General features: G+C 40.0%; 3 protein-coding genes and 1 pseudogene across 4 annotated transcripts; 2 read left to right on the top strand and 2 right to left on the bottom strand.

Moving 5' to 3' along the window:
• Positions 1-10,777: 10,777 nt before the first annotated feature.
• On the top strand, positions 10,778-13,111 carry LOC105960830 (B2 protein-like; annotated as a pseudogene). Its single transcript, XR_016034258.1, has 5 exons — positions 10,778-11,253; positions 11,420-11,521; positions 11,819-11,902; positions 11,989-12,099; positions 12,186-13,111. The product of XR_016034258.1 is annotated as a B2 protein-like (transcript).
• A 770-nt stretch (positions 13,112-13,881) lies between these two features.
• Positions 13,882-15,461, bottom strand: LOC105961055 (transcription/mRNA export factor). Its single transcript, XM_012985292.2, has 5 exons — positions 15,303-15,461; positions 15,081-15,177; positions 14,866-14,960; positions 14,347-14,423; positions 13,882-14,247 (listed from the first exon to the last, which is right to left on the bottom strand). Coding segments are annotated over exons 1-5 (345 nt in total). The 5' UTR covers positions 15,305-15,461; the 3' UTR covers positions 13,882-14,173.
• Positions 15,462-15,714: 253 nt separating this feature from the next.
• LOC105961056 (sulfite oxidase) lies at positions 15,715-18,484 on the top strand. Its single transcript, XM_012985293.2, has 12 exons — positions 15,715-15,875; positions 15,969-16,090; positions 16,185-16,247; positions 16,335-16,371; positions 16,635-16,716; positions 16,806-16,924; positions 17,014-17,109; positions 17,185-17,295; positions 17,395-17,496; positions 17,690-17,737; positions 17,848-18,069; positions 18,152-18,484. The coding sequence occupies exons 1-12, from the start codon at positions 15,801-15,803 to the stop codon at positions 18,287-18,289; spliced, it is 1,215 nt and encodes a 404-aa protein (XP_012840747.2). The 5' UTR covers positions 15,715-15,800; the 3' UTR covers positions 18,290-18,484.
• Positions 18,485-18,541: 57 nt separating this feature from the next.
• On the bottom strand, positions 18,542-20,852 carry LOC105961054 (Galactose oxidase/kelch repeat superfamily protein). The gene is made up of 2 exons (XM_088825088.1): positions 20,352-20,852; positions 18,542-19,845 (listed from the first exon to the last, which is right to left on the bottom strand). Exon 2 carries the CDS (start codon positions 19,843-19,845, stop codon positions 18,658-18,660), a length of 1,188 nt encoding a protein of 395 aa, XP_088681214.1. The 5' UTR covers positions 20,352-20,852; the 3' UTR covers positions 18,542-18,657.
• Positions 20,853-22,553: the final 1,701 nt, after the last annotated feature.

Genomic DNA, 22,553 nt, shown 5'->3' with positions numbered 1-22,553 from the left:
TTTTCGGAGAGGTCGAAGCTGCCGACCTGGCAAGTCGTGCGAACTTGCAAGTATTATATGAAATGGAATCACAGCTCGCGGAAGTGCAAAGGGTGTCGCAAGTCCCTCCCATCATGTTCGGAAGGATAGACGAAGAAGGGATACAGCAGCCGCACACTGACGCCTTGGTAATCACAGCCATGGTGGCCAATTTCGATATTGCGCGGATACTAGTTGACACGGGGAGTTCTGCGGACGTCATTTTCTACAGTTGCTTCAAGCAAATGAATATGAATTTCGAGCTGAAATATGTGGCGACTAGCTTAATGGGATTCTCGGGTGAGACGGTTCAAGCTCTCGGAGAAGTTTGCCTGCCCATATCATTGGGTATGGAGCCTGTGCGAGCTACTAGGTCAATAAATTTCCTAGTATTGGATGTCCCTTCTACATACAACATGATACTCGGTCGACCGTCCATGAACTTATTCCGAGCCGTGGTATCTACTTACCATATGAAGTTAAAATTCCCCATGGGAGATCAGATCGGTGAGGTGCGAGGAGATCAAGAGACCGCGAGAAGGTGCTATTACGATGCACTAAGACGAACGGGGAGGATAGATACCATTCATAGCGGGCGAGCTGTCATGATGGAAAAGGATGAGCCTCGTCCTAAAATCGACCCCGAGAAGGAGGACAGTCACGTGCGACCCATGGAGGAATTGATGACTGTGCAACTCTGCGAGAAGGACGCTAGCCGCACAACTAGAATCGGGAGAGATATGGACCCCACAATGGCGGAGCAATTAATAGAGTTCTTGCGCAACAATTTGGATGTATTTGCATTCTCGCCAAAGGATTTGGTGGGGATCGATAGTCGCTTAGCTGTTCATAAGTTGAATGTCGAAACGGGCACCAAGCCAGTCAAACAGAAAAGAAGGCATTTTGGAGCTGAAAAAGATAGAATAATCCATGAGGAAGTGCAAAAGTTGTTGCTGGCAGGTCAAATTCGGGAGATACGATTTCCCACCTGGTTATCCAATGCAGTGCTGGTAAAGAAGGGAACGGGCAAATGGAGAATGTGTATCGACTTCCGAGATCTCAACAAGGCATGTCCTAAAGATTATTATCCCCTCCCCCGAATCGACCAACTCGTAGACTCAACCGCAGGATGCGAAATGCTGAGTATGATGGACGCGTCCCAAGGTTACCACCAAATACCTTTGGATCGAGAGGATCATGCCAAAGTAAGCTTTATTACATCAACAGGCACATATTGTTATACGGTGATGCCCTTCGGTCTGAAGAATGCGGGCGCAACCTACCAACGATTGATGGATCGGATGTTCCGAACACAGCTAGGAAGAAACATGGAGATATATGTGGATGATATGCTGGTGAAGAGCAAGGAAGCTAGAACACATTTAGAGGATCTTGAAGAAACTTTCCACACCTTATGGCAATATGGAATGAAGATCAACCCAATTAAATGTGCTTTCGGGGTCCGGACGGGCAAATTCCTCGGTTACATGGTCACCGAGAGAGGGGTAGAGGTGAATCCAGAAAAAGTTCAGGCGGTCATCAACATGAAAGCACCTAGGAGCATTAAGGAGGTCCAAACACTTGCGGGAAGGATCACAGCTTTAAGCAGATTCATATCTAGATCCGGTGAGGCGAGTTACCCTTTCTTCAAAATACTGAGAAAGGGCGCTGAATTCAGATGGACGGAGCAATCGGAGGTCGCTTTCACCCAGCTGAAAGGGCTTCTCGCTCAGCTGCCATTGTTAACCAAACCCAAAGCGGGAGAGAAGTTGTATGTATACCTCTCTGTGGGCGAATATTCAGTGAGCTCGGTACTCATTCGGGAGGAAGAAGGAAAGCAGAATCCAGTGTATTATGCGAGTAGGTTGTTACGAGGGCCGGAGGAGCGGTACACCGAAATCGAGAAAATCGGGCTAGCCCTAGTAACCACAGCGAGAAAGTTGCGACCTTATTTCTTGTCGCATACCATAGTGGTCCGGACTAACCACCCAATGAAGACGGTGCTGGGAAGGATTGATGTTTCAGGAAGAATGGTGAAATGGGCGGTCGAGTTAGGACAATTTAACATAGAATATGAGCCGCGGTTGGCCATCAAAGGTCAAGCTTTAGCGGATTTCCTGCAAGAAACCACAAGGGTAACTGAAGAAACAGAATGGAGGTTATTTGTGGATGGCGCTTCTAATTCAATGGGAAGCGGGGCGGGAGTAATATTACACAAAGCAGGCGAGAGCGAGGGAGCAGAGTATGCTATCAAGTTACCATTTCGAGCCTCCAATAACGAGGCAGAATACGAGGCAGTGATACATGGTATGAAACTGGCAGCGATAGCAGGTGCAAGAAGAGTGACTATCTTTTCGGATTCACAATTGATAGTCCAGCAGATAAAAGGAGAGTTCGAAACCAAGGGCAGCCGGATGAATAGTTATTGCGAGATGGCGCGAGCCCTTATGGAGGAATTTGAAGAGGTAGATTTGAAGCAAATCCCGAGAGAGGAAAATATGAAAGCAGATTTTCTTGCCAAAATAGGAAGCATGGATATGGGGTGCGAGTCGCGGAAGATTCAGATAATCGTAGCAGAGCCATCATTGAAGGTTGGACATGAAATCTTGGGAATGACGGGAGTGCAGGATTGGCGAACAGAAATAAAAAATCATCTGAGGGGTAAAAGCCAAGGGAGTTCGCGAGAGATAACGAGACTAAACCAGCAAGCGAAGCACTTTTGTCTCGATGGGGATATTTTATATAAGAGAGGATATACAAGACCACATCTACGGTGCCTTGATATGCGAGAGGGCCAATATGTATTACGAGAGATCCATGAGGGATGCTGCGGCGATCATGCGGGAGGAAGAGCCTTAATAACACGGGTTCTGAGGAGCGGATACTTTTGGCTGACTATGAGGAAGGACGCAATGCAGTTTGTCCAAAAATGCAACAAGTGTCAGAGACATGGACCGTTAATCCATGTTCCGGGAGAAGACATGACGATCATCACATCTCCGCACCCATTCGCACAATGGGGGATTGATATTGTGGGGCCATTACCACTCGCTAGTGGACAGAGAAAATTTTTGGTAGTTGTAGTAGACTACTTTAGCAAGTGGGTCGAGGCCGTCGCGGTCGCTAAAATCACAGATACCGAAATTATGAAGTTCATGTGGCAAAATATCTGTTGCCGGTATGGATTACCAAAAAACATCATCTCCGATAACGGCACACAGTTCAATTCAAAGAAGATACGTGAATGGTGCGAGGGTTTGGGGATAAAACAACGATTTGCAGCGGTGGCACACCCGCAAGCGAATGGCCAGGTTGAAGTAATCAACCGAATACTACTCGAGGGGATAAAAAACGATTAGAAAAAGCGAAAGGAAATTGGGTGGATGAGTTGCATGCGGTCCTATGGGCATACCGAACAACACGAAAGGAATCAACAGGAGATAGCCCTTTCTCGCTAGTATATGGATCCGAAACAGTAGCCCCTGTCGAAGTAGGAATGCCGTCAAGCAGAATTATGAACTTCCAACAAGTGGCTAATGATCAACGGTTACGAGAAAACTTGGATTTAATATTGGAAAAACAGGAGGATGCTATGCGCAAGATGGAGGCAAGTAAAGCGAGGATCAAGGCTGCATACGATAAAAGGGTAAAAGCAAGAGCATTTCAAGTAGGGGACTTAGTCCTTAACCAGGCAAATGCCCTAAAGCAGGTGGGAAAATTAATGGAGAAATGGGAAGAACCATACAAGGTGGAAAAAGTCCTAGCGGGAGGAGCATATAGGCTGTGCGATATGTCCGGAAGGCAGGTCCCGCGAGCGTGGAATATTTGTCATTTGAAAAAATATTATGTATAAGACAGGGAATATGTTAGAAGGTCCCGTTTTTTGAAACTTATATTTTGTAACAATGTAAGGCTCATATTGTAGTTCGTCTCGCTTAAAAGAGATGAACAATTTTCTGTTAGAGTAGGTGACCAACAAGCCAACTTGTGGCTGTGGTCTTTCGTATTTATTATGGTAATAAACGAACCTTTATTCGTATTAATGATAAAACACCTTGGCATTCTATATCTTTGTCCCTTTGTCACAAGCATAGATATAGTCCTTACAGTTATTACAAGTACTAGTAATTGATCGTTAGGATCGTGAGATATTTACTTAAGTATTATAACTGTTAAACGTGTTCCTAGTCGAAGGGTTACGCCACCAATGAGGATATCGGCCTTTCCCATTAGAAGACTAGCACTTAGTGTATGTGTACTGCATCTCATCAGTAAACGGTATTGTGATATCGGCATGCATAAGTGGGTGCTCGTAAGTTGACGAGTTCACTGAACTCCCTCACCCTAGAAATCTCTAAGTGGTTCCCAATAATCGAGTAGAGATATCTATGGTATAGTTGTACACCATTAGTCCTTATGACCTAGACATCACCGTGACTTCACTAGAGGACCAGCTGTATCGTGACCTGTCTCTGAGTTCCACCGAGGACCATCCCAAGGGCCAGTGTTCGTGCAGTCCGAAATCTAGTGGGAGGTCTGTGCATTGTAGTCGGGGATTCGATCGCTAGAATAGTCTTGGATGTCCTGTGTGTTCTGATAGTTTGTAATCATTCTAAGTCTCTGGCCAGAGCTGACTAAGTGATGATTAGAGGATTCGATTCTCTAAGTCATGCACGTGACGATTACAATACTTAGAACGATCGCACCGTCATTGAACATATAAAGAGGTCTCGATGAACCAATGCCTCTAGTTCAATCGGGACATATGAATCGAAGGGACCGTACTGTACGTTAACTATATCTGAAGGTTCTTGCAGGCACTTCATTTGTATCTAGGGAATCATGACGCGTAGTTGCTAGACGCCAATCTTGATTCGTTGGGTGATTAAGGTGAAACGAGTTTCATCTTAATCGTAACTCTAAGGGGACGAGTTTTGACCACAAAGGGTTGTGGGCCCACGGCTAGCTTACACCTGAACCATCGAGGGTCACACTGCTCGTGCACATGAGATCTTTGAATAAACGGTCAAAGGTAAAATATGTTTATCTTTGCATGATTGGAAGTCAATATGATTGGGTCCAACATTCGTAATTTGGAATTATGAATGAGAATAAGAAAAGGAAAAGAATAGGCGAACGTATTAGTGAACCTTCTAAATCGGGAAGTTTCCAAATTTAGAAAGTGCACTGAATTAGGGTTTCCACTTTTGGAAAGTTGGAAATCGAGAGTTGGCACTCGTAATGACGAGGACATTATAATGATTCCGAAAATGTAATCGTTACAGTTTTCCGATCATTGAATTGAGAGAGATGAGCAAGTAAAAGAACTAACGAACTTAAGCTGTTGGACCCGGTCCAACTTAAGCCCGTTAGGGTTTTATGCAAGACATATAAATACTTGATTTATAGGTCTTGCACACACACAACTAAGAGAACACACGTTCATAACCCTAGCCGCTGCCTCTCTCGATCAGCCACCCTCTCCCACGGCCACCACCACCGCGCCGTCGCCGGAAATTCGCCGGAATCGGCCACCCGTTGGCCGATCTCTTTTGGTATTCCTTTCCTTCTTTCTTTTCTTCCGTTATTCTGACTATTACGTGTCTAGTGCCACGTGTTTAGTAGATCGAAGTATACGAGGTGAAATCCAAGAGGAGGAAGATCGAAGAATCGAAGATGCGAGAAGGCAATTCAGAAAAACTGCTCTCGGATTTTCTGCGCTGCCCAGCGAGAAAATTCGCCATAAATCAACCGGTCATCCGATGGACGTGAAATTTTGACAGCAGCTTCACGACTCATAAATCTACCACCGTCCAGTAGGAATTGTTCATCCAGTAAATACGCATGGAGATACTGAAGTCGGAGCAAGGCTGTAGTTTCAGATCAGCAAACAGGTTGGATCAATAGGAGTGGGAAGAGCAGCTAGCCATCTTCTCTGCGCGTGAATCACATGCGCCGCCATAGCTCGGATCATCGCCGTTGCTGCCCCGGATTGCACGGATTGGTTTCCGTGGCAATCTAGCTTTGCTTAGTGCGCCTACCTCACGCTTCAAGAGGTAATGTTTCGAATCTATTGTCATTCGATTCGGTTACGTTTAAATTAATATATGCATGTTCGTTTTAATAAGAAACTTGTATGATTTTATGTGACTACATGAAATTGGTTTTATTATTGCGAGCATGATTATTTAATTTAAACGCGACCATGCTAATTGATTTAATTTCGATTAAGTAATTAAGCATGTATGTTGTTTTAATTTCGCTGGAAGCGCAAAGGTACGCAATTAATTGATTTATATTATCGGGCATGTGCTTATGTGTTTTAAATTCGTTTAATTCGCATAAAATTTTTGTTTTCCGCTGCGTACGCGTGCCCGAAACCCAACATTTTCTTCGTAGCAACACAATATGAAAGGCCCTCCTTTTTTGACATTGTATGAGAAGCATAATTATGCTTAGAAAGATACGTGATAGAATTCAAGAATCATAAAGGCTGCGAGAAAGCACGCTTAGAAAGATACTTGATAGAATTCAAGAATCATAAAGGCTGCAAGAGAGCATGCTTAGAAAGATACTTGATAGAATTCAAGAATCATAAAGGCTGCGAGAGAGCATGCTTAGAAAGATGATAGAATTCAAGAATCATAAAAGCTGCGAGAGAGCACGCTTAGAAATTAAAGATACTTGATAGAATTCAAGAATCATAAAGGCTGCGGGAAAGCACGCTTAGAAAGATACTTGATAGAATTCAAGAATCATAAAGGCTGCGAGAGAGCATGCTTAGAAAGATCCTTGATAGAATTCAAGGATCGTAAATTCTGCGAGAGCTTATGCTCAGAAACATCCAGGGAATAATTCCAGAATCATTAAGGGTACAAGAGCCCCTGCCCATCATGGATACTGGACAATGAAACGCGAGTTCAAAAGCTCCCGATAAAGAACGAAATGCATAATATAAAAATACAAGGATCTCGCATGAAACAATTTCAAATAAACAATATTCGAAAGAAAAATAGCAGATAGAATAAAAAAAAAAAAGAAAACGAGAGTTAAACAAGAGTTTTTGAATGCCGACAGATAGTGAAATTACATAAAAATGTTTTTAAGAATCAGGAATAACGTCCGTAGCAATAGGGGGCTCGTTTGGACCAGAGCTTGCGAGAGCAGGTACTGAGGCGGAAGGAGGATCTGAGACGAAGGGATGACCCGAATCCATTAAAGCGTCCGTGGAGGGAGCATGAGAGGCATAACGGTTCAAGGAAGCGAGCATCTCTTCCAAGACCCGGGACCACCAATCATGGTCGAGCGGTTCTGCAGGATTGCCTTCCCACCCGGGGATCTCATCACCTAGCTGGTCGAGCAAATAACCGATGACTTCAGTGGGGTCAGGATAGCCGTTCTTTTCCGCATACAAACGAACCCCACGTTCGAAGTAACCAACCCCTATGGAGGCAGCCTTGGAGGCAAAGTTTATTGATAGGGGATAGTTGTTGATTAGCGCCTCGCGGTACTTGCTTAAAAAGTGTTGCCCGCTGGGCGAGCAGAGTGTCTCATACAGTCCTTTCGCCCTCTCGTGCGCCACTGCTCGTATACACTCTATCTCCATATTCTTCGTGGTCTCGCGAGCCACAGCCATCGTCTGTTATTTCTCTGCCTCCAATCTTCTAACCTTACTCTCGAGGGAGGACTTCATCTCCCGGTATTTGTGGGCCTCCATCTGAACCTTCTCATCCGAGGTCTCCTTCGCTTGTTTCAGCTGGCGAGCATAATCTCGCAGTTGGACCACCTCTACTGACTTCTCGTTTACCTCCCTCTTGAGGCGGTCAACTTCATTCTGGCGAGATGACTCGTCGGCACCGAAGCCATGAGCCAGAAGCACGTTCATCTGACAAATAATAAATGTAAGCAGTAAAAACAATTAGGTAAATGAGGCAATAAGAGTAGGGGTTGCCATTTTACCTGAGAGGCGTGAAACAGTATGCGAGCATGTTTTTGCTCGGGAGACAGCCGCTCGAGAGCCTGAGCATCCTCAACACACCTCAGCTGGTCAAAATGCAGCAACAGGTCCTCCATAGGAATGTCAGGATGGTAGGACGACAGGAAGCCTCCCTCTCGGACGCGAGAGCGTTTAGAAGCGAGAGAGGTTTCTTCATTTTCAGGCATACATAGGGACTTGGGGCCCATCAAGCCTGAAGGAGTTCTCTCAGCAGACATCGAGAGATCAGGCGTGCCTTGGGCAGTATTCTCACTGCCCAACTCGATAACTGGTTCCCATGTGGCAGCCAGCGGGGGAATAGAAGAGGCTCCCGGAGCCGCGCTGCTCACGGCCCAGTCCGAGGAAGGTTGGCGAGCTGAGGGAGCATGGCTGGTGGATTCGGAAATCTGGCGAGAGGAAGACTGCGCACGCTGTTTGGCAAGGGCCGCCTTCATGGCTTCTCGCATCATCTCGCCTAAACAAAGAACAATGTTATATAAATAAATGACGAGTCAACCAAATAAATATCTAAAGGGGATAAAAGTACCGAGCGAGCGAGAGTCAGGGCAGGACATAGCCCACAGTCCCGAGCGAGTAAAAAGAGAGGGAGTAGCAATCAGTTTTTCGACATCCCATCGCTCGGGAGGGGCGCGAGCTGCCAAATGAGCAAGGAACGGTTTACAGCCTTCCGACACCACCATGGGTGTCGGGGAATCTAACAAAAAGGAAGTAGGAAAAACCTCTGGAAAGGGGGGGCGCACAAAGAAAAATCTTTGGGGCCAGTTTTGAACTTTGTTGGACAATCCGCTGAAAAGCCCTAATCGCGGGCGAGAAGTTAAATGGAAAAAACCTGAGGGGGAGTGGTTTATAACAAATGCTGAGTGAAAAAGATCACCGGTCGGATTGAGGCCAGCTTCGAGACAAATCATAAAAAAAGCGGACATAAATTTGATAGAATTGGGGAGAAATTGGTTAAGGGGGACTTTGTATTTATCTGCCACCGCAAAAAAGAAGGGATGGATGGGAAGGGATAAGCCCGCAAGAAATTGATCTAAGTACCAAGTACTAAAGCCGAGAGGGGGATGTAGGGAGTCTTGGGTAGGATCCGGAAGGGCTATGTCATAAAACACATCCAAACCTTGTCGAACGAGAAGGTCGGCTATGTCATCGGCAGTGAGGATGGATTTAAGAGGGACGGAGGGAATGTGTATAGTAGGCTCTCTCGATTTAGGTTCGCGTATGATCCCGCGACCTTGTGACAAGGGAGGAACAGATCCTTCCGCCTCCCTCGCCTTGCGAGATGAAGGTTTACCACGCACTTTGGAAAGCACGGTTTTCTTCTTTTTCTTCGACACGACGGCGCGTGAGGGGCCAACCGTGGAAGGCGGAGGAGGGGCTACGGCGGCGCGTGAAGGGCCGACCGTGGAAGACGGAGGAGGGGCCTCTCCGGATGAAGAAGAAGAAGAAGCCATAGATATGGGAGGAAAAGAGTAAGATAAAACAACAAAAAGGAGTATGGTGTACCTGAGGAAAAAGGGAAGGCCGGAATAATCGCCGGAGGAAGAAGGAGCAGACGCCGGAGAAAGGAAGAAATGGCAGAAAAGTGGAAGAATGAGGAAGATGAGTGATATTTATAGAGGGAGGCGGCGACATGAAGCGACGGCTGCACAGTTATCTAGGGCAGCCCATACGTCGCCTTTAAGGCGAAAAGACGGCTCCCAGTGAGCGAACAGTCGCGACTTCGGGAAGCGTAATCGACACAAAAAAAAATATATATATAAAAAAAAAAAAAAAAAAAAAAAAAAAAAAAAAAAAGAGGAAACGTATATATGTAGTAAAATTTACTCGCGAAGGACTTCAACTTGGTCCTTGCGAGTAGGGGGCTAGTTGATTCGGTAAAAAGTAACTGTTTCGGCCCATTGAAAGAAGGCCCAATAAAGGCCGAATAATGGGAAGCTCGCGAGAGTCCACTCCAGGGCGAGAGGGGAAGAAGTTCGCGGTCGCCGAAATGAAAGGATGGGAACAAGGAATATTATCTGAAAAAGGGAGTAACATCGCCGACTTACATTTAATGCGTGTCTACTCAAATGTCAGGAACCGCAGAGAATATACAGACTAGATTTGATAAATCAAATATTCTGGGTCTAGCTAGGAAGCCTAATCAAAGGCCGACCGTGGGCGCGAGAGGGAAGACCCTCTCAGTAGCGAGAGGACATAGGCGAGAGTTATAAGATAATGATCTATATGATGCCCGACATAATTATCTTGCATTTAATATCCCCTCTCAAATGTCAAAAGCGTTCAGAGAATATATAGTCTGGGGAATAAGCAGCTCACAACACTGTTCATAACACTGTTCACCGAGAAGACAGGTAAGTTTAATTTAATAATCTCGAAAAGTCTGAAACATCCCTGAAATGACAGTTAAAATGGAATTGGAGTCCGTATTTGAAATCCGTTCTCAAAAGTTCTCTATAAATAGCAAGAGATTAATTCCCTTAAAGGACACTACTACTTTTTTTAAAAAACATAAAGAAAACATATAATTATTCTTTTTTCCTAAATCAAAGCCGTACTGACTTGATCGTCGGAGTGCTAACTCCGGCCTCAGCCCGGTTTTCCTTTTTTGTGTTCTTATTTGCAGAATCCAAGAAATCCATCAACATATACGGATCTAAAAGATCCACCAATATATTCGGACGAATCAAAATGAAATGTCCAGAAGTTGTAATAGATATATATGATAAAATATGCAGTTACGTCTCTGTTTGTAGTTTTAGCACTATGGATAGTATTCACAACTTTTGGCAGTTGGTGATGAGCTCCGATCGGAGGATCAGAAATGGTTGGTCGCTACTGAGCAGACAAGGTCAAAGGCTAAGGCTCTAGCTTCAATCTTGATCCCGGTTCATCTCAATTGAGACAAATGAATAATTTCGGATTTCAACAAGACAAGTTGAACTTGGATTCCAAGTTGAATGAGAATGTAAATAATAATAAAAGTTCCTCCATGAATAGTGGTGGTTCCAATATAAATCCAGTTTATCAAAATCCAATTGTCAATAATTCTATGGGAATTTTAGATGGAAGCAAGCATAGCGGTATCATCCACAACAACATTACTAACAAGGAGGACAGTACAAATGCAGTTGTTAAAAGGTTTAAGACCTTGCCTGCTTCCTAGGGATGAGGTTCTTGGTGGATATATCTTTGTCTGCAACAATGATACAATGCACGAGGATTTGAAGAGACAACTTTTTGCTAATTATATCAATTTCTTCTATTCTAAATACTCGTATTTATTTATTTAGAGATGTAGGCCTTGAATTGTCGAATGCCATGGATTATATATTTAAAAGTTATTAATCCTTGCCTTTCGAGGATGGTCTGCAATAATAGCATTTTACCACTGCATTTTCTTTTGTAGGTCTACCACCGTGATATAGAGATTATGTGAGGGCAATAATACCTGGTTTACCTCTGTTCCTCTATAATTACACCACTCATCAGTTGCATGGTATTTTTGAGGTATGTTTCTTTTGTTATTTTCAACGTAATTACTCCCATAGCAGAGTCAATGTCGATGTGCATTTTACTTGTGCATAGTGGGTCTAATTGCGTATTCATTAGACACAAATGAGATTTTATGAGCTTTTTACATTAAGAAGCACTCTTTGGGAGTTGAAATCCTTCTTTTTGATGAATAAGCATGGAAATTTTTTGATTATGTGGATAAATTAGCTTCTACTTGAGCTATGACTAGTATCATCGTTCTTGTGTCTGAACTCTTTATAAATTGTTTTTACATTCAATTTGGACTCACAGTCAACAAGTTTTGGGGGTTCCAACATCGATCCTACTGCTAGGGAAGATAAAAAGTGCAAAGGCGAATCAAGGTTTCCTCCTCAGGTAAAATTTCATTTTACTAACTATAATCATCACTTGTATTTTCTCACCTCAATAATTGACTGGGCTGCGTGTTATATCTCAATTAGGTAAGAACTTGTGTTAGGAAGCTCTGCAAACCTCTGGAGGAAGATGCTTTTAGGCCAGTCTTGCATCATTATGATGGTCCCAAGTTTTGTCTCGAGCTCTCTATGCCTGAGGTTAGTTTCGTTTTTGTATTATTATAAATAGTTTTTTTTGCTTTGAATAGAAGCCGATGGTTTGAACTTCTTTTGTGGTGTTGCAGACCTTGGACTTGCTAGATCTTTGTGAACAAGCTGGAGTCTGTAATGTCGATGCTGACAGTAATTCCAGCTCAGCATAAACAATTGTTTGTTATTATGGTTATGCTGTAGTTTTGGTGGAGCACCATTTGATTTCACAGATTTTCCATGGACTTGCAAGCTTAGAAAATGGAAGTAGGATTTGGCTGGTTTGTAGTGAAGAAAATGGAATTGAATTGTGTTTTGTGGAGAAGCAAATAGCTTCTCAATGTTCATGTAGTTTTATATGTCACTCAAACTCAAGTCTAAAATAAAGATTTCTGTTTGATGCGCTGTTTTATGTGCCTCTTGTATATCTGTCTGTCAAATGAAGCTAGTCATGCATTTTGAATTTGGATAAAGATACAATCGCAATGTAGGTTTGTTGCAATTGTAAGTTCCATAAATCTCAAGTGATATTTAAATTATAAGTATATCCTACATGATCTTGGCATGATAAAGATAACAATGCAGTAATAAAATACGTAAAGCTCAAGCGATGATAAATATATTCTGATAAAGATAATAATGCAATAATAAGTTACTAGAAAGAACTATGTATGGTTGAAAGATGCATAGGGATGAATAAAAAGAACTAAATTTATGCTCTCTTCTGCAGGATGTCACATGCTGCCCATTTTTGTCTTGGAACTAAGGATTTACAGTTGACCCATCAAGCACACGCATCAAGCAAGGCTGAGACGAAGGAGACCCAAGAGTAGAAAATTCTAGAAGATCTTCTAGAATCCTCCCATTAATATAGAGATTCTTAGAGGATCTTCCTTTGTATATATTTGGTAGAAGAAGATCATGGACTTAATTCGTAGCCTTTAGATCAAGATGATTACCACTATTCATTGAGGATGTTTAGTTTCCTTTGTATACATTTGGTAGAAGATCATGGACTTAATTCGTAACCTTTAGATCAAGATGATTACCACTATTCATTGAGGATGTTTAGTTGTATAAATAGGGAGAAACTCATTCATTTTTTATCATCCAACAATCCAATAATCTAACACCATGTATGGGGACTAGTTAGATTGAGATTCTTAGAGGATATTCCTTTGAATTTGAATATATTTGGGAGAAGATCCTGGGACTTAATGACCATTATCCATTAAGGAGGTTTAGTTCTATAAATAGGGGTAAATTCATACATTTGTGATCATCCAACAATTTGTCACCATGTACGGGATAGTTAGATTGTGTTAGATATAGAATATGTGTTGTATACAGAATTTGTATTTTGGTACATAGACGAGGAAATTCTATGTTTTTTGGACATGCAAATAGCTTCTCTGTGATTAAAAATATAAAGAAAATTGTATTTTATGTTTTTTGGACATGCAAATAGCTTCTCTGTGATTAAAAATATAAAGAAAATTGTATTTTTAAAGCTTCTAATGTAAAGAAAATGGTATTTGTAATGTATTAAAAATAATAGGTGGAAGATTAAAAATATTAAAAAATAGCATTTTTAAAACATTAGAATTAATAAAATAATGAAATATAAAAAACAATCAAAAACCCAATTGAACCAATTCGACTCTATAAAACCACGACCCAAATGGTCGTCCAGTTCAATAGCCGTTTGGTTCAGACAACATTAGACTCACTCCAACGAAAGAAAGCTAGTCATGCATTTTGTATTTGTATAAACATACAATCAATCCAATGTGAAAATTTGACAATTCACAAGTTATATATAAATTCTCAAGTGATATTTAACTTATAAATATATATCATACACGAACTTGACCTGATAAACATGATAATTGCATTAGTAAGTTACATAAAGCTCAAGTGATGATAAATATATCCTAAGCTTAGAAGGCCATTGTAACACTAGAAAGAACAACGTATGATCATCGAAAGATGCATAGGGATGAATAAATTTATGCTCTCTTTGTCAGATTTCTCTTGGGTGGGACTCTTGGCCCCCACCTAGCATGTTGTAAAACCTTGAATATCAATGGGCAACTGAAACGAGAAAAGTTCGGATTTTCTGCAGGAGCTCCGCTTTCACAGAATCTGGTATTGAAGCTGCACCGTTCAAGAAATGCATCACAAAAAACCACGAAACCAAAATATCAAAAATATAGAAAGATGACCAAAATAACTGGGGCGAAAGAGTTATCATACCCCTGCCTTTTGGGGTAATTGCACGAACAAGATCATCTACGGTCACATTATCCCTGCCGTTATTCTTTACAAATGCCCTAAACATAGTCGGTTCAATCAAATTAATTGGTTACCCTTAAAAAAATTGTGGAAAATTATGGGTGCAAGCTGAACGGTACCATCTATGCAAGGGTTTATATTATACATGAATGGTTTAACACATTCATTCCTTGCATGTGCAGAATGTAGGTAAACTACCTTCCTCTAACAGTCAATAACATTTAACAAATTTTACAGCATGCTAGATTATGAAATTACAAAGAAAGTACGTTTACAGGCTTATGCACCCTCAATTCAGGTACCATCAAAATTAATGAAAAAATTGAAGCTAGTTAATAATTTAGTAAGCTAAACTCATACACTGAGCAACATAATTTAAGCACAAGGCACAGTGTGTGTGTTTATCCACAATAGTTAGTGTGATGAATAGAGTGATTAGCAGCAGTAACATTAATTAGGAAATAGAGAAAAAAACAAAACCTGCAAAGAGATCTCATTTCATCTTTCCAGCCACACTCCACCAGCCTCTCCCTCACCAGTTCCATCAACCGCTCCTTCTCTCCACTTTCAGTCAACTATAAACCAAACCAAACCCCCCATTAATCAACCATTTTATTATTTTCAACCATTAAAAAAAAAAAAAGAATTAACTTCAAATAAGTCAGGAGAAGAGAGAGAGATCTAGAGAGAGAGACTTTGATGTTGACGATGTCGATAAGCGTAGGCTCCTTTACTCGTTCTGCACCATCCCGGTCCGGCGTCGGCGGCCGATTTACCGAATGCCTTCTACTCCTATTTTACAGTACAGTATGCTTACCAATTATTATTACATCAAATTAAAAAAATAACATAAATCAAAATAATTGATTTTCGAACAATTCTATTGTAAAGCACATAAATTGCAGTCATCGATTTACATTTTGTTGCTGAGCAGTGAGCACCGAGAAGACGGGTCGATTTATTGAGCCGATTGGAGTTTTTACGGGTCGTAAATATGGAGAAATGGGTCGATTTTTCCCCTCAACTTTAAATTACCAATCTGCCCCCCATACTTCATAAAACCACGTTCCAGAACCAACCAAATCCAAATGATTAGTTAGGAACATTAAACGTAGATTTAATTGGTTTAGTAGCAAATCATTGGTTTAAGATGATGAACCTAGTCAGGATTTAATCTACATTAAACATAGTTAGGCAGCCTGCTTTATCAATTAAAATTGTGTAATTAATTATACAAAAGTGGTCTGGAAAAGAAAACAGATAATTTAGATGATACAACCGTTTTTGTCGTTATAGTAGCGGCATTGCCTTTAAATGTCATCCTCAAAATAGCTCCTCAATGAAACAACAACAACTCTATATATATTCTCTCTGAATTTTTATATTTATATATTTTTTCTTTTGTTGGAAGAAAAATGCCAGGGCTAAGGGGGCCTTCCGATTACTCCCAAGAACCTCCTCGTCATCCTGCTCTTCTCGTAAACTCAAAGGTTCATCATCCCACCAAACACAAATATGTTTTTTTTTTTTTTTAAATTAATAATATGTTTTGATGATAATAATATAATGTTGCTTATGGACAGGAACCCTTCAATGCAGAGCCAAATCGTTCTTGTTTGGTTTCATCTTATGTTACTCCCGTTGATTTTTTCTATAAGCGCAACCATGGACCTGTTCCCTTACTCGACCACCACAATATTGACAAGTCTCATATTTCACCAATTCTTGAATATCAACATGCATGTGTTATTTTGCTAATTCTGACAGAGTTTGTTAGTTTGTTTTGTTTTTTTGAACAGATACAGTGTTTCTATAGCCGGTCTGTTAGAAAATCGTAAAGAGTTGTACATGAAAGACATCCTGTGAGTGCTTTGTTAAATTAATTTCATCATTTTCTATCTAGGAGTACTTGAAAAAATAAAAGTTTATTTTCTCCCCTTGAATAACAGAAAGCTTCCAAAATATGCTGTCACTGCCACTCTACAGGTATATTTTCATTTTTTAATTCCCGTGGTTTGTTTTGCATTTGTTTTACTGGTAATTGGTAATTTGTGTCTAGTTCATCTCAGTTGTCATTTCATTAAATGTGATGCTACTGTATTTTTGGTTAATGAAGCAGCTCTTGTCCTTAATTACTCCAACATATATATGTCTTTGTTTGATCCGATGAATAAAATTATATATTTTCCTTTTTCTCTTCAAATATGCTCTTTTGATCCAAGCTTTAATTTGGGGTTATATATCGACAGTGTGCTGGCAATAGAAGAACCGCCATGAGCAAAACTCGAAAGGTCAAAGGAGTTGGATGGGACATTTCAGCCCTAGGAAACGGTTAGTATGTAAATTTCTTTTTCTTTTTCTTTTTCTTTTTCATTTTTGTTTTATTTTGTATCACCGTGCATCATCTTCTTGATTTGCAGCCGTTTGGAGTGGAGCCAAACTAGCAGATGTTCTTGAACTGGTGGGAATTTCCAAACACTCGCATATATCACCACATGGAGGAAAACATGTGGAATTTGTAAGCATCGACAAGTGTAAGGTCAAATTTCTTGCACCTTTCTTTCGCGCTCCCATGACGACGTCGTTTTTCTTTACCTAGAGCATCAGCCATTTGTACTGTTATTACAGGAAGAGAACGGAGGCCCTTACAAAGCATCGGTCCCGTTAAGTCATGCAACAAACCCCGAGGCTGATGTTTTACTAGCTTATGAGATGAATGGAGAGGTATTCATTATATATATTCTGCACTTTCAGATTCTTTGAATATTTTATTAATAAACAGGACTTTCTACTCTTTAGACTCTTAACAGGGATCATGGATATCCATTACGTGTGATTGTCCCCGGTGTTATCGGTGCTCGTTCTGTCAAATGGCTTGACTCCATCAACATCATTGCACAAGAATGCCAGGTAATTTACTAATTAAAATAAATAGTTATGATCTATCTATTCTTATGCTTCTGTGAACCATATATATATGATGAAGTGCGTGGTTCTTCTTTTGCTTAGGGATTCTTTATGCAAAAGGATTACAAAATGTTTCCACCTTCAGTCGACTGGGATAACATCGACTGGTCCACTAGGCGTCCTGTTATGGATTTTCCTATTCAAGTATTTCTCTTTCTGCATTTTAACCATTTATAGTGTAATAATAATGAATATCCATCACTCGATGCTTCGTTATATAGTTCTTGTAATCTTTTATCTTCATTTCTATACCAATTCGTTTTCATATTTGAGACAGCAAAAACATAGCTAGTTTTCTTCTGAGATTGCTCATTAATGTACAATGTACTGCTTGCAGAGTGCGATATGTTCTCTGGACGAAGTAAACGATTTACGGCCTGGAAAGGTCAGTATATTCTTAATGTGTTTATGCTACTTATTGTATATAGTATACGAAAACCTCAGCCCTATGTATTTACGCACTCTAACGTAAACGTATATTTTTTGAATGAACAGATATTAATCAAGGGCTATGCAGTGTCGGGAGGTGGGAGAGGTATAGAGAGAGTAGATGTATCTATAGACAATGGCAAAATCTGGGCAGAAGCCTCAAAATCTCAGAAAGACGGCATTACATACATTTCTGACGACAATGAAAGAAACGATAAATGGGCATGGGTGCTTTTTGAGGCTGAGGCTGCTGTTACAGACACCACTACTCACATAGTTGCCAAAGCTGTATGTTTTATTACATCTATTTCCATTTTTTTTAATTGTAATAAAAACTCGGTTTTACGTTTGTTGAATGACTTGTTCACAGGTGGATATAGCAGGAAATATCCAGCCTGAAAACGTGGAATTCATTTGGAACTTGCGGGGGATTCTCAACACCTCATGGCATCGTGTCCGTGTTCACATTGGCGGCTCTAATCTTTCAAGTGCAAAATATTCCGTGTGATTTTAGCTCAGACTAAGAAAATTTGGCGACTGTAGATACATATGCATAGGAGTGTTTGTTCTTTGTATGTACTCGCGTTTTCGTTTTCGCCGTTTCTGTTATGTTGCTCTGTTTATCATTGTCAATTGATGCACATTCATTAAATGTTGTCTCTTTATTATTACAATAACAAGTTCTTGTTTCATGTTACACAAATACAGTACCATGTTAACTAACTTATGGATTGTAATTTGTTGTCCAGGATGAATTCAATAACCAGAAAATAACACTGTAGGATAAAATGACACATTTCAAGAAAGTAAATTATACAGAGTAAAACAGAGTAAGGTAGAGTGACTTATGATTACAAAGTGTCATTGCTCCCTCCCTCAAGCAACCATAACCGAACAATTCAAAATAAAATGGCTGAGTCGACTTCTACCACCGCCATCTAGAAGCTTCCATTCCATCTCACCGGACTCACAATCCACAGGGCAGCACGTGTAAATAGCCATATAATTACCAGCAGATGAAGCCCCAATAAGCAATAACTCATCCCCCAAGGACTTAAACGCAACTCCCCAACCCCTATTGCTATCTGCTCTCACCGGGACCCGTCCCAACCCCCGCCATGTATTCGTCTTCTTCAAGTACACCTTCAGCTCGTTCGTAGAAGTTTCTAGAGAGTACAGCTCGTTCTTCACCACCGCAAGAAGAGGAGGCGAATGCGAAGATGACTGTACGGAATCTTCTTTCAGCATCTCCGGTATCAATTCCCATCTATTCCTCGTTTCATCAAAAAATTCTCCACATGTTAGTTCGCCGTTTTCGTTTCTACCTCCAATCACGTAGAATTTACCATCCATATAAAACCCTGCACACAATTTCCTCCTCTTCTTCATCTTCGGAAGTGGGTCCCACGACCCACGGTCAGGATCGTACCTCTCGGCCGAGTCGTACACTTCGTTCCGTGAAATGGCCCCCATCCCCCCCGCTACGTAGGCACGGGCCCCACAAGTCGCCGACGCGAACAAGCATCTTGGCCAGATCATTGATGGGCCCTTGCCCCATTTGTTCTCCGCCAGCTCGTACCTCCAAATGACTAGACCCTCGATCTCTCGGCCAGAAACGAGGAGGTGGGTGCCGGCACAGAGGGATTCTTTATCTCCGGATAAGAAACAATGGTCTGAGGGAAGTACCGGAAGCTTCCGGAAGGACATGAACTCGCGGTCAAAGGCCCACCAGCTGCTTTCCCCGCTGGCGAACATGAAAACAGAAGGTTCTTTGAGTCCTATGTCTCGTCTGATCTTGTAGAGTTCGCCGGTTTTAACAAGGGACAAACATGACTTGTTGACAAAGCATAGTTTCCAATGCTCGGATCTTGGCAATCGGGCGAAGATTAGAGTCTCTAGCTCGTGGCTGAGGGAAGGAATGTGGGAATAATCTGCATCCTGAGATTCTTTATCAGACAAATTAGATCCACTCTGATTTAATTCATCTTCTTCTTGTCCGGCTATATTGCTTCCTTCTGGCATTGATTTAATACTTCCGAACCCAAAAATCCGACGATTTTTCATCTAAGAAAAACAAAGAATCCAATACAGAAAATGACCTCCCCAGGTTAATTTACATACCTTATAAGCAATATCATCTAATTTCGACAACAAAACCAAGTTGGGAGTTTTGAATAAATGGAAGATCAAAAAATCAAAGAAAAAATGAACTTGATATATAATTCAAAATCCAAACCTATTACACAGAAACAGAACAACCCAATCAAGAATGGGAGAAAAAAGGAAACTTGAGGTGAACATCAAAATGCAGCTGAAAACTCATGCAGCATCATATACAAATTCATGATTAACACTAATTAATTAAAAAAGAATATCACCTCCACTCCAATAGAAACTTTGCTCCTAAAGCTTGATTGTATAATCTATAAACCATTGTTATTCAAACTAAAAGAGGCCCTAAATGCACTAAACAAGCCCTACACATCATATATAATTTTTAAACATAAGTCTTTCACATACACACAGATGATTCAGAACAAGGAAGACTGATTAAGGAAGCAAAAACTTACCCAAAAAAAAAATCCAATTTCTGAAGAAAACCCAAAGAAGGCAAGTTGACTGTACAAAACCCTAAAAATGGAGAAGAGAAAAGATGAATACACACACACACAAAAACCCACACAAATATTACTTATATATACACCAAAAGTTAATCAAGAGACATATGCAGAGAAAAGAGGGAAAAAAAGGTATTTAGTAATGCAAGAAGGGGGTTGGATTCCTCAAATGATGGACCCCTCCATTTGCTCAACCGATTAAAAAATACATTAATTAATTAATTAATTATTTCTCTCAAAAACATCAAATCCCATTGTCGTATTCATTCGGGAAAGCAGGCGTTTTCTTTTTTTTTTTTCTTCCTAAAGGGCATTTGTTGAGAGGAAGAGGGGTCGGCAAAAAGAGAGAGAGAGAGAGACTGTTTCTTGTTTAATTTGATGGTGCTGAGTGCTGACTGACTGAATAAATTTTCCAAGAACTGATCATGGAATTAATTTCCAATGGAGATGAGTGGGGGACTTTGGAATATTTTATTGAATGTATATTGTAAAATAGCCTTTTTTTTTTTTTCTTTTTTTCTTTTTTTTCTTAACTTTACAGTGGAATATAATTATTAATTATAATCCTGCGACTAACTAAAACTAGCACCCGCCAACAGCTAGCTCGAATCATTTTTCAGCATTGACATGCCAAATTGGTCCAAATTTTATGTTACCCAATTTGATGAATGTCTTTTAACATTTTAATTGCAATTAAACCCTCTAATTTATATGAACAAAGTGAAATGTGGTTGAGATTTTACTAGAGATTAACTGTAGACTGTAGAGATGTGGTTGAGATTTTACTTTGAAAAATAAAGAACAAATCTTAGATATTAACATGATTGGTGGATTAGTGGTCTAATGTTGATTAAATTAACAATTAATAAGCAACACCTTTCACCCTCTTTTACACTTGCCTACTATTTGAAAATTTGATTTTTATTATTTTATTTATCTAAGATAATTCATATTTATTTAGAGTACATAAGGTAATCTCCATCTTCGTACAGTAGAACCTCGATAAATTAATAGTTTTCCCGACTCGGTGAAAACATATGAAATTATTAACTCAATAATTTAATAATTCACTAAATTAATAGAATTTCTCTATTTTCGATTATATTAATTTATAGAAATTTAACTGTATAATAAATCAACAACTTGCAAACTCTAGGAGAAAAGTTATTTAAGGTGGATTCGATCAAAATAGTACCGTGCTCTTTATCTTCTTTTTTTTCCTGTTGGAGTTGCCACTTTAGCATATATTAAACACTAAAGTAAACAATTAATTAATAGTAATTATGATAATTTTCTATAACATAATTTATTTAAAAAAAAAAAAAAACTTTATGCGCTGCGTGTCCACTGATTAGGTGGTGGGATTTGGCGTTGATTTTGGTTTGCTTTCCACATTTTATAATAAAATTTTCACAGTCACAGTCGAGTAGGCTTAGCATTGTAGTAATTAGAAATATTAATTTAATATAAAACCTGGGATTAAGGCCAAACTTGGCAGCTTTAAACCCACAGATTTGGAAGATTAGAATAATATCTCAAACCCTAAAATCTCAAACCTTATTAAAACAATTTTGAATCCCCCACTAATCCCCCTTCTCATTGGCTTACAATTTGTGGTACCACCACCGCCCACTACGACGCATTATATATATATATTTATTCGTGTGCTCATTAGTGAGTCAATAACTTTATTGGATTATTACTCAAAAAAAAAAAAAAAAACTTTATTGGATTATGAACTAGATATTAATCTGCAATTAATTAATTAATTAATGTAGAGAAGAGAATAAACATTTGTTAATGGTGTCTGCTCGAAGTCCATTAGCAAATGGACCTTCAAATATTAGTTATTATACTACACTTTTCTTTTGGGCCCATTATAGAAAAAAATGGCCCAACAAGCAACATATGATGAAAGTCACTTGTCCAAAACACCAGCCACATCATCCCAAAAAAATGTAAAGAAAACCTTTTTTGCCTTTTTTTTTTTTTTTTTTTTGTGTGTTTTCAGGAAAAATCAAAATAAAAATAAAAATAAAAATATGAGTTGGCAATGACAACAAAAATACAGCCTTATCAGATTTGGCGCAACGCGACACCGTAATTGGTAACATCATATCATATGACCATTAGTTTTTGGTGCCCACCCTTCTT

This window comes from Erythranthe guttata, chromosome 11 (assembly GCF_056151865.1).
Source record: "Erythranthe guttata isolate IM_541 chromosome 11, IM_541, whole genome shotgun sequence".
Classification (NCBI taxonomy): Eukaryota; Viridiplantae; Streptophyta; class Magnoliopsida; order Lamiales; family Phrymaceae; genus Erythranthe; species Erythranthe guttata.
The sequence above is the reverse complement of the archived record's forward strand: the minus strand, read 5'-3'. Positions and strand labels throughout refer to the sequence as shown.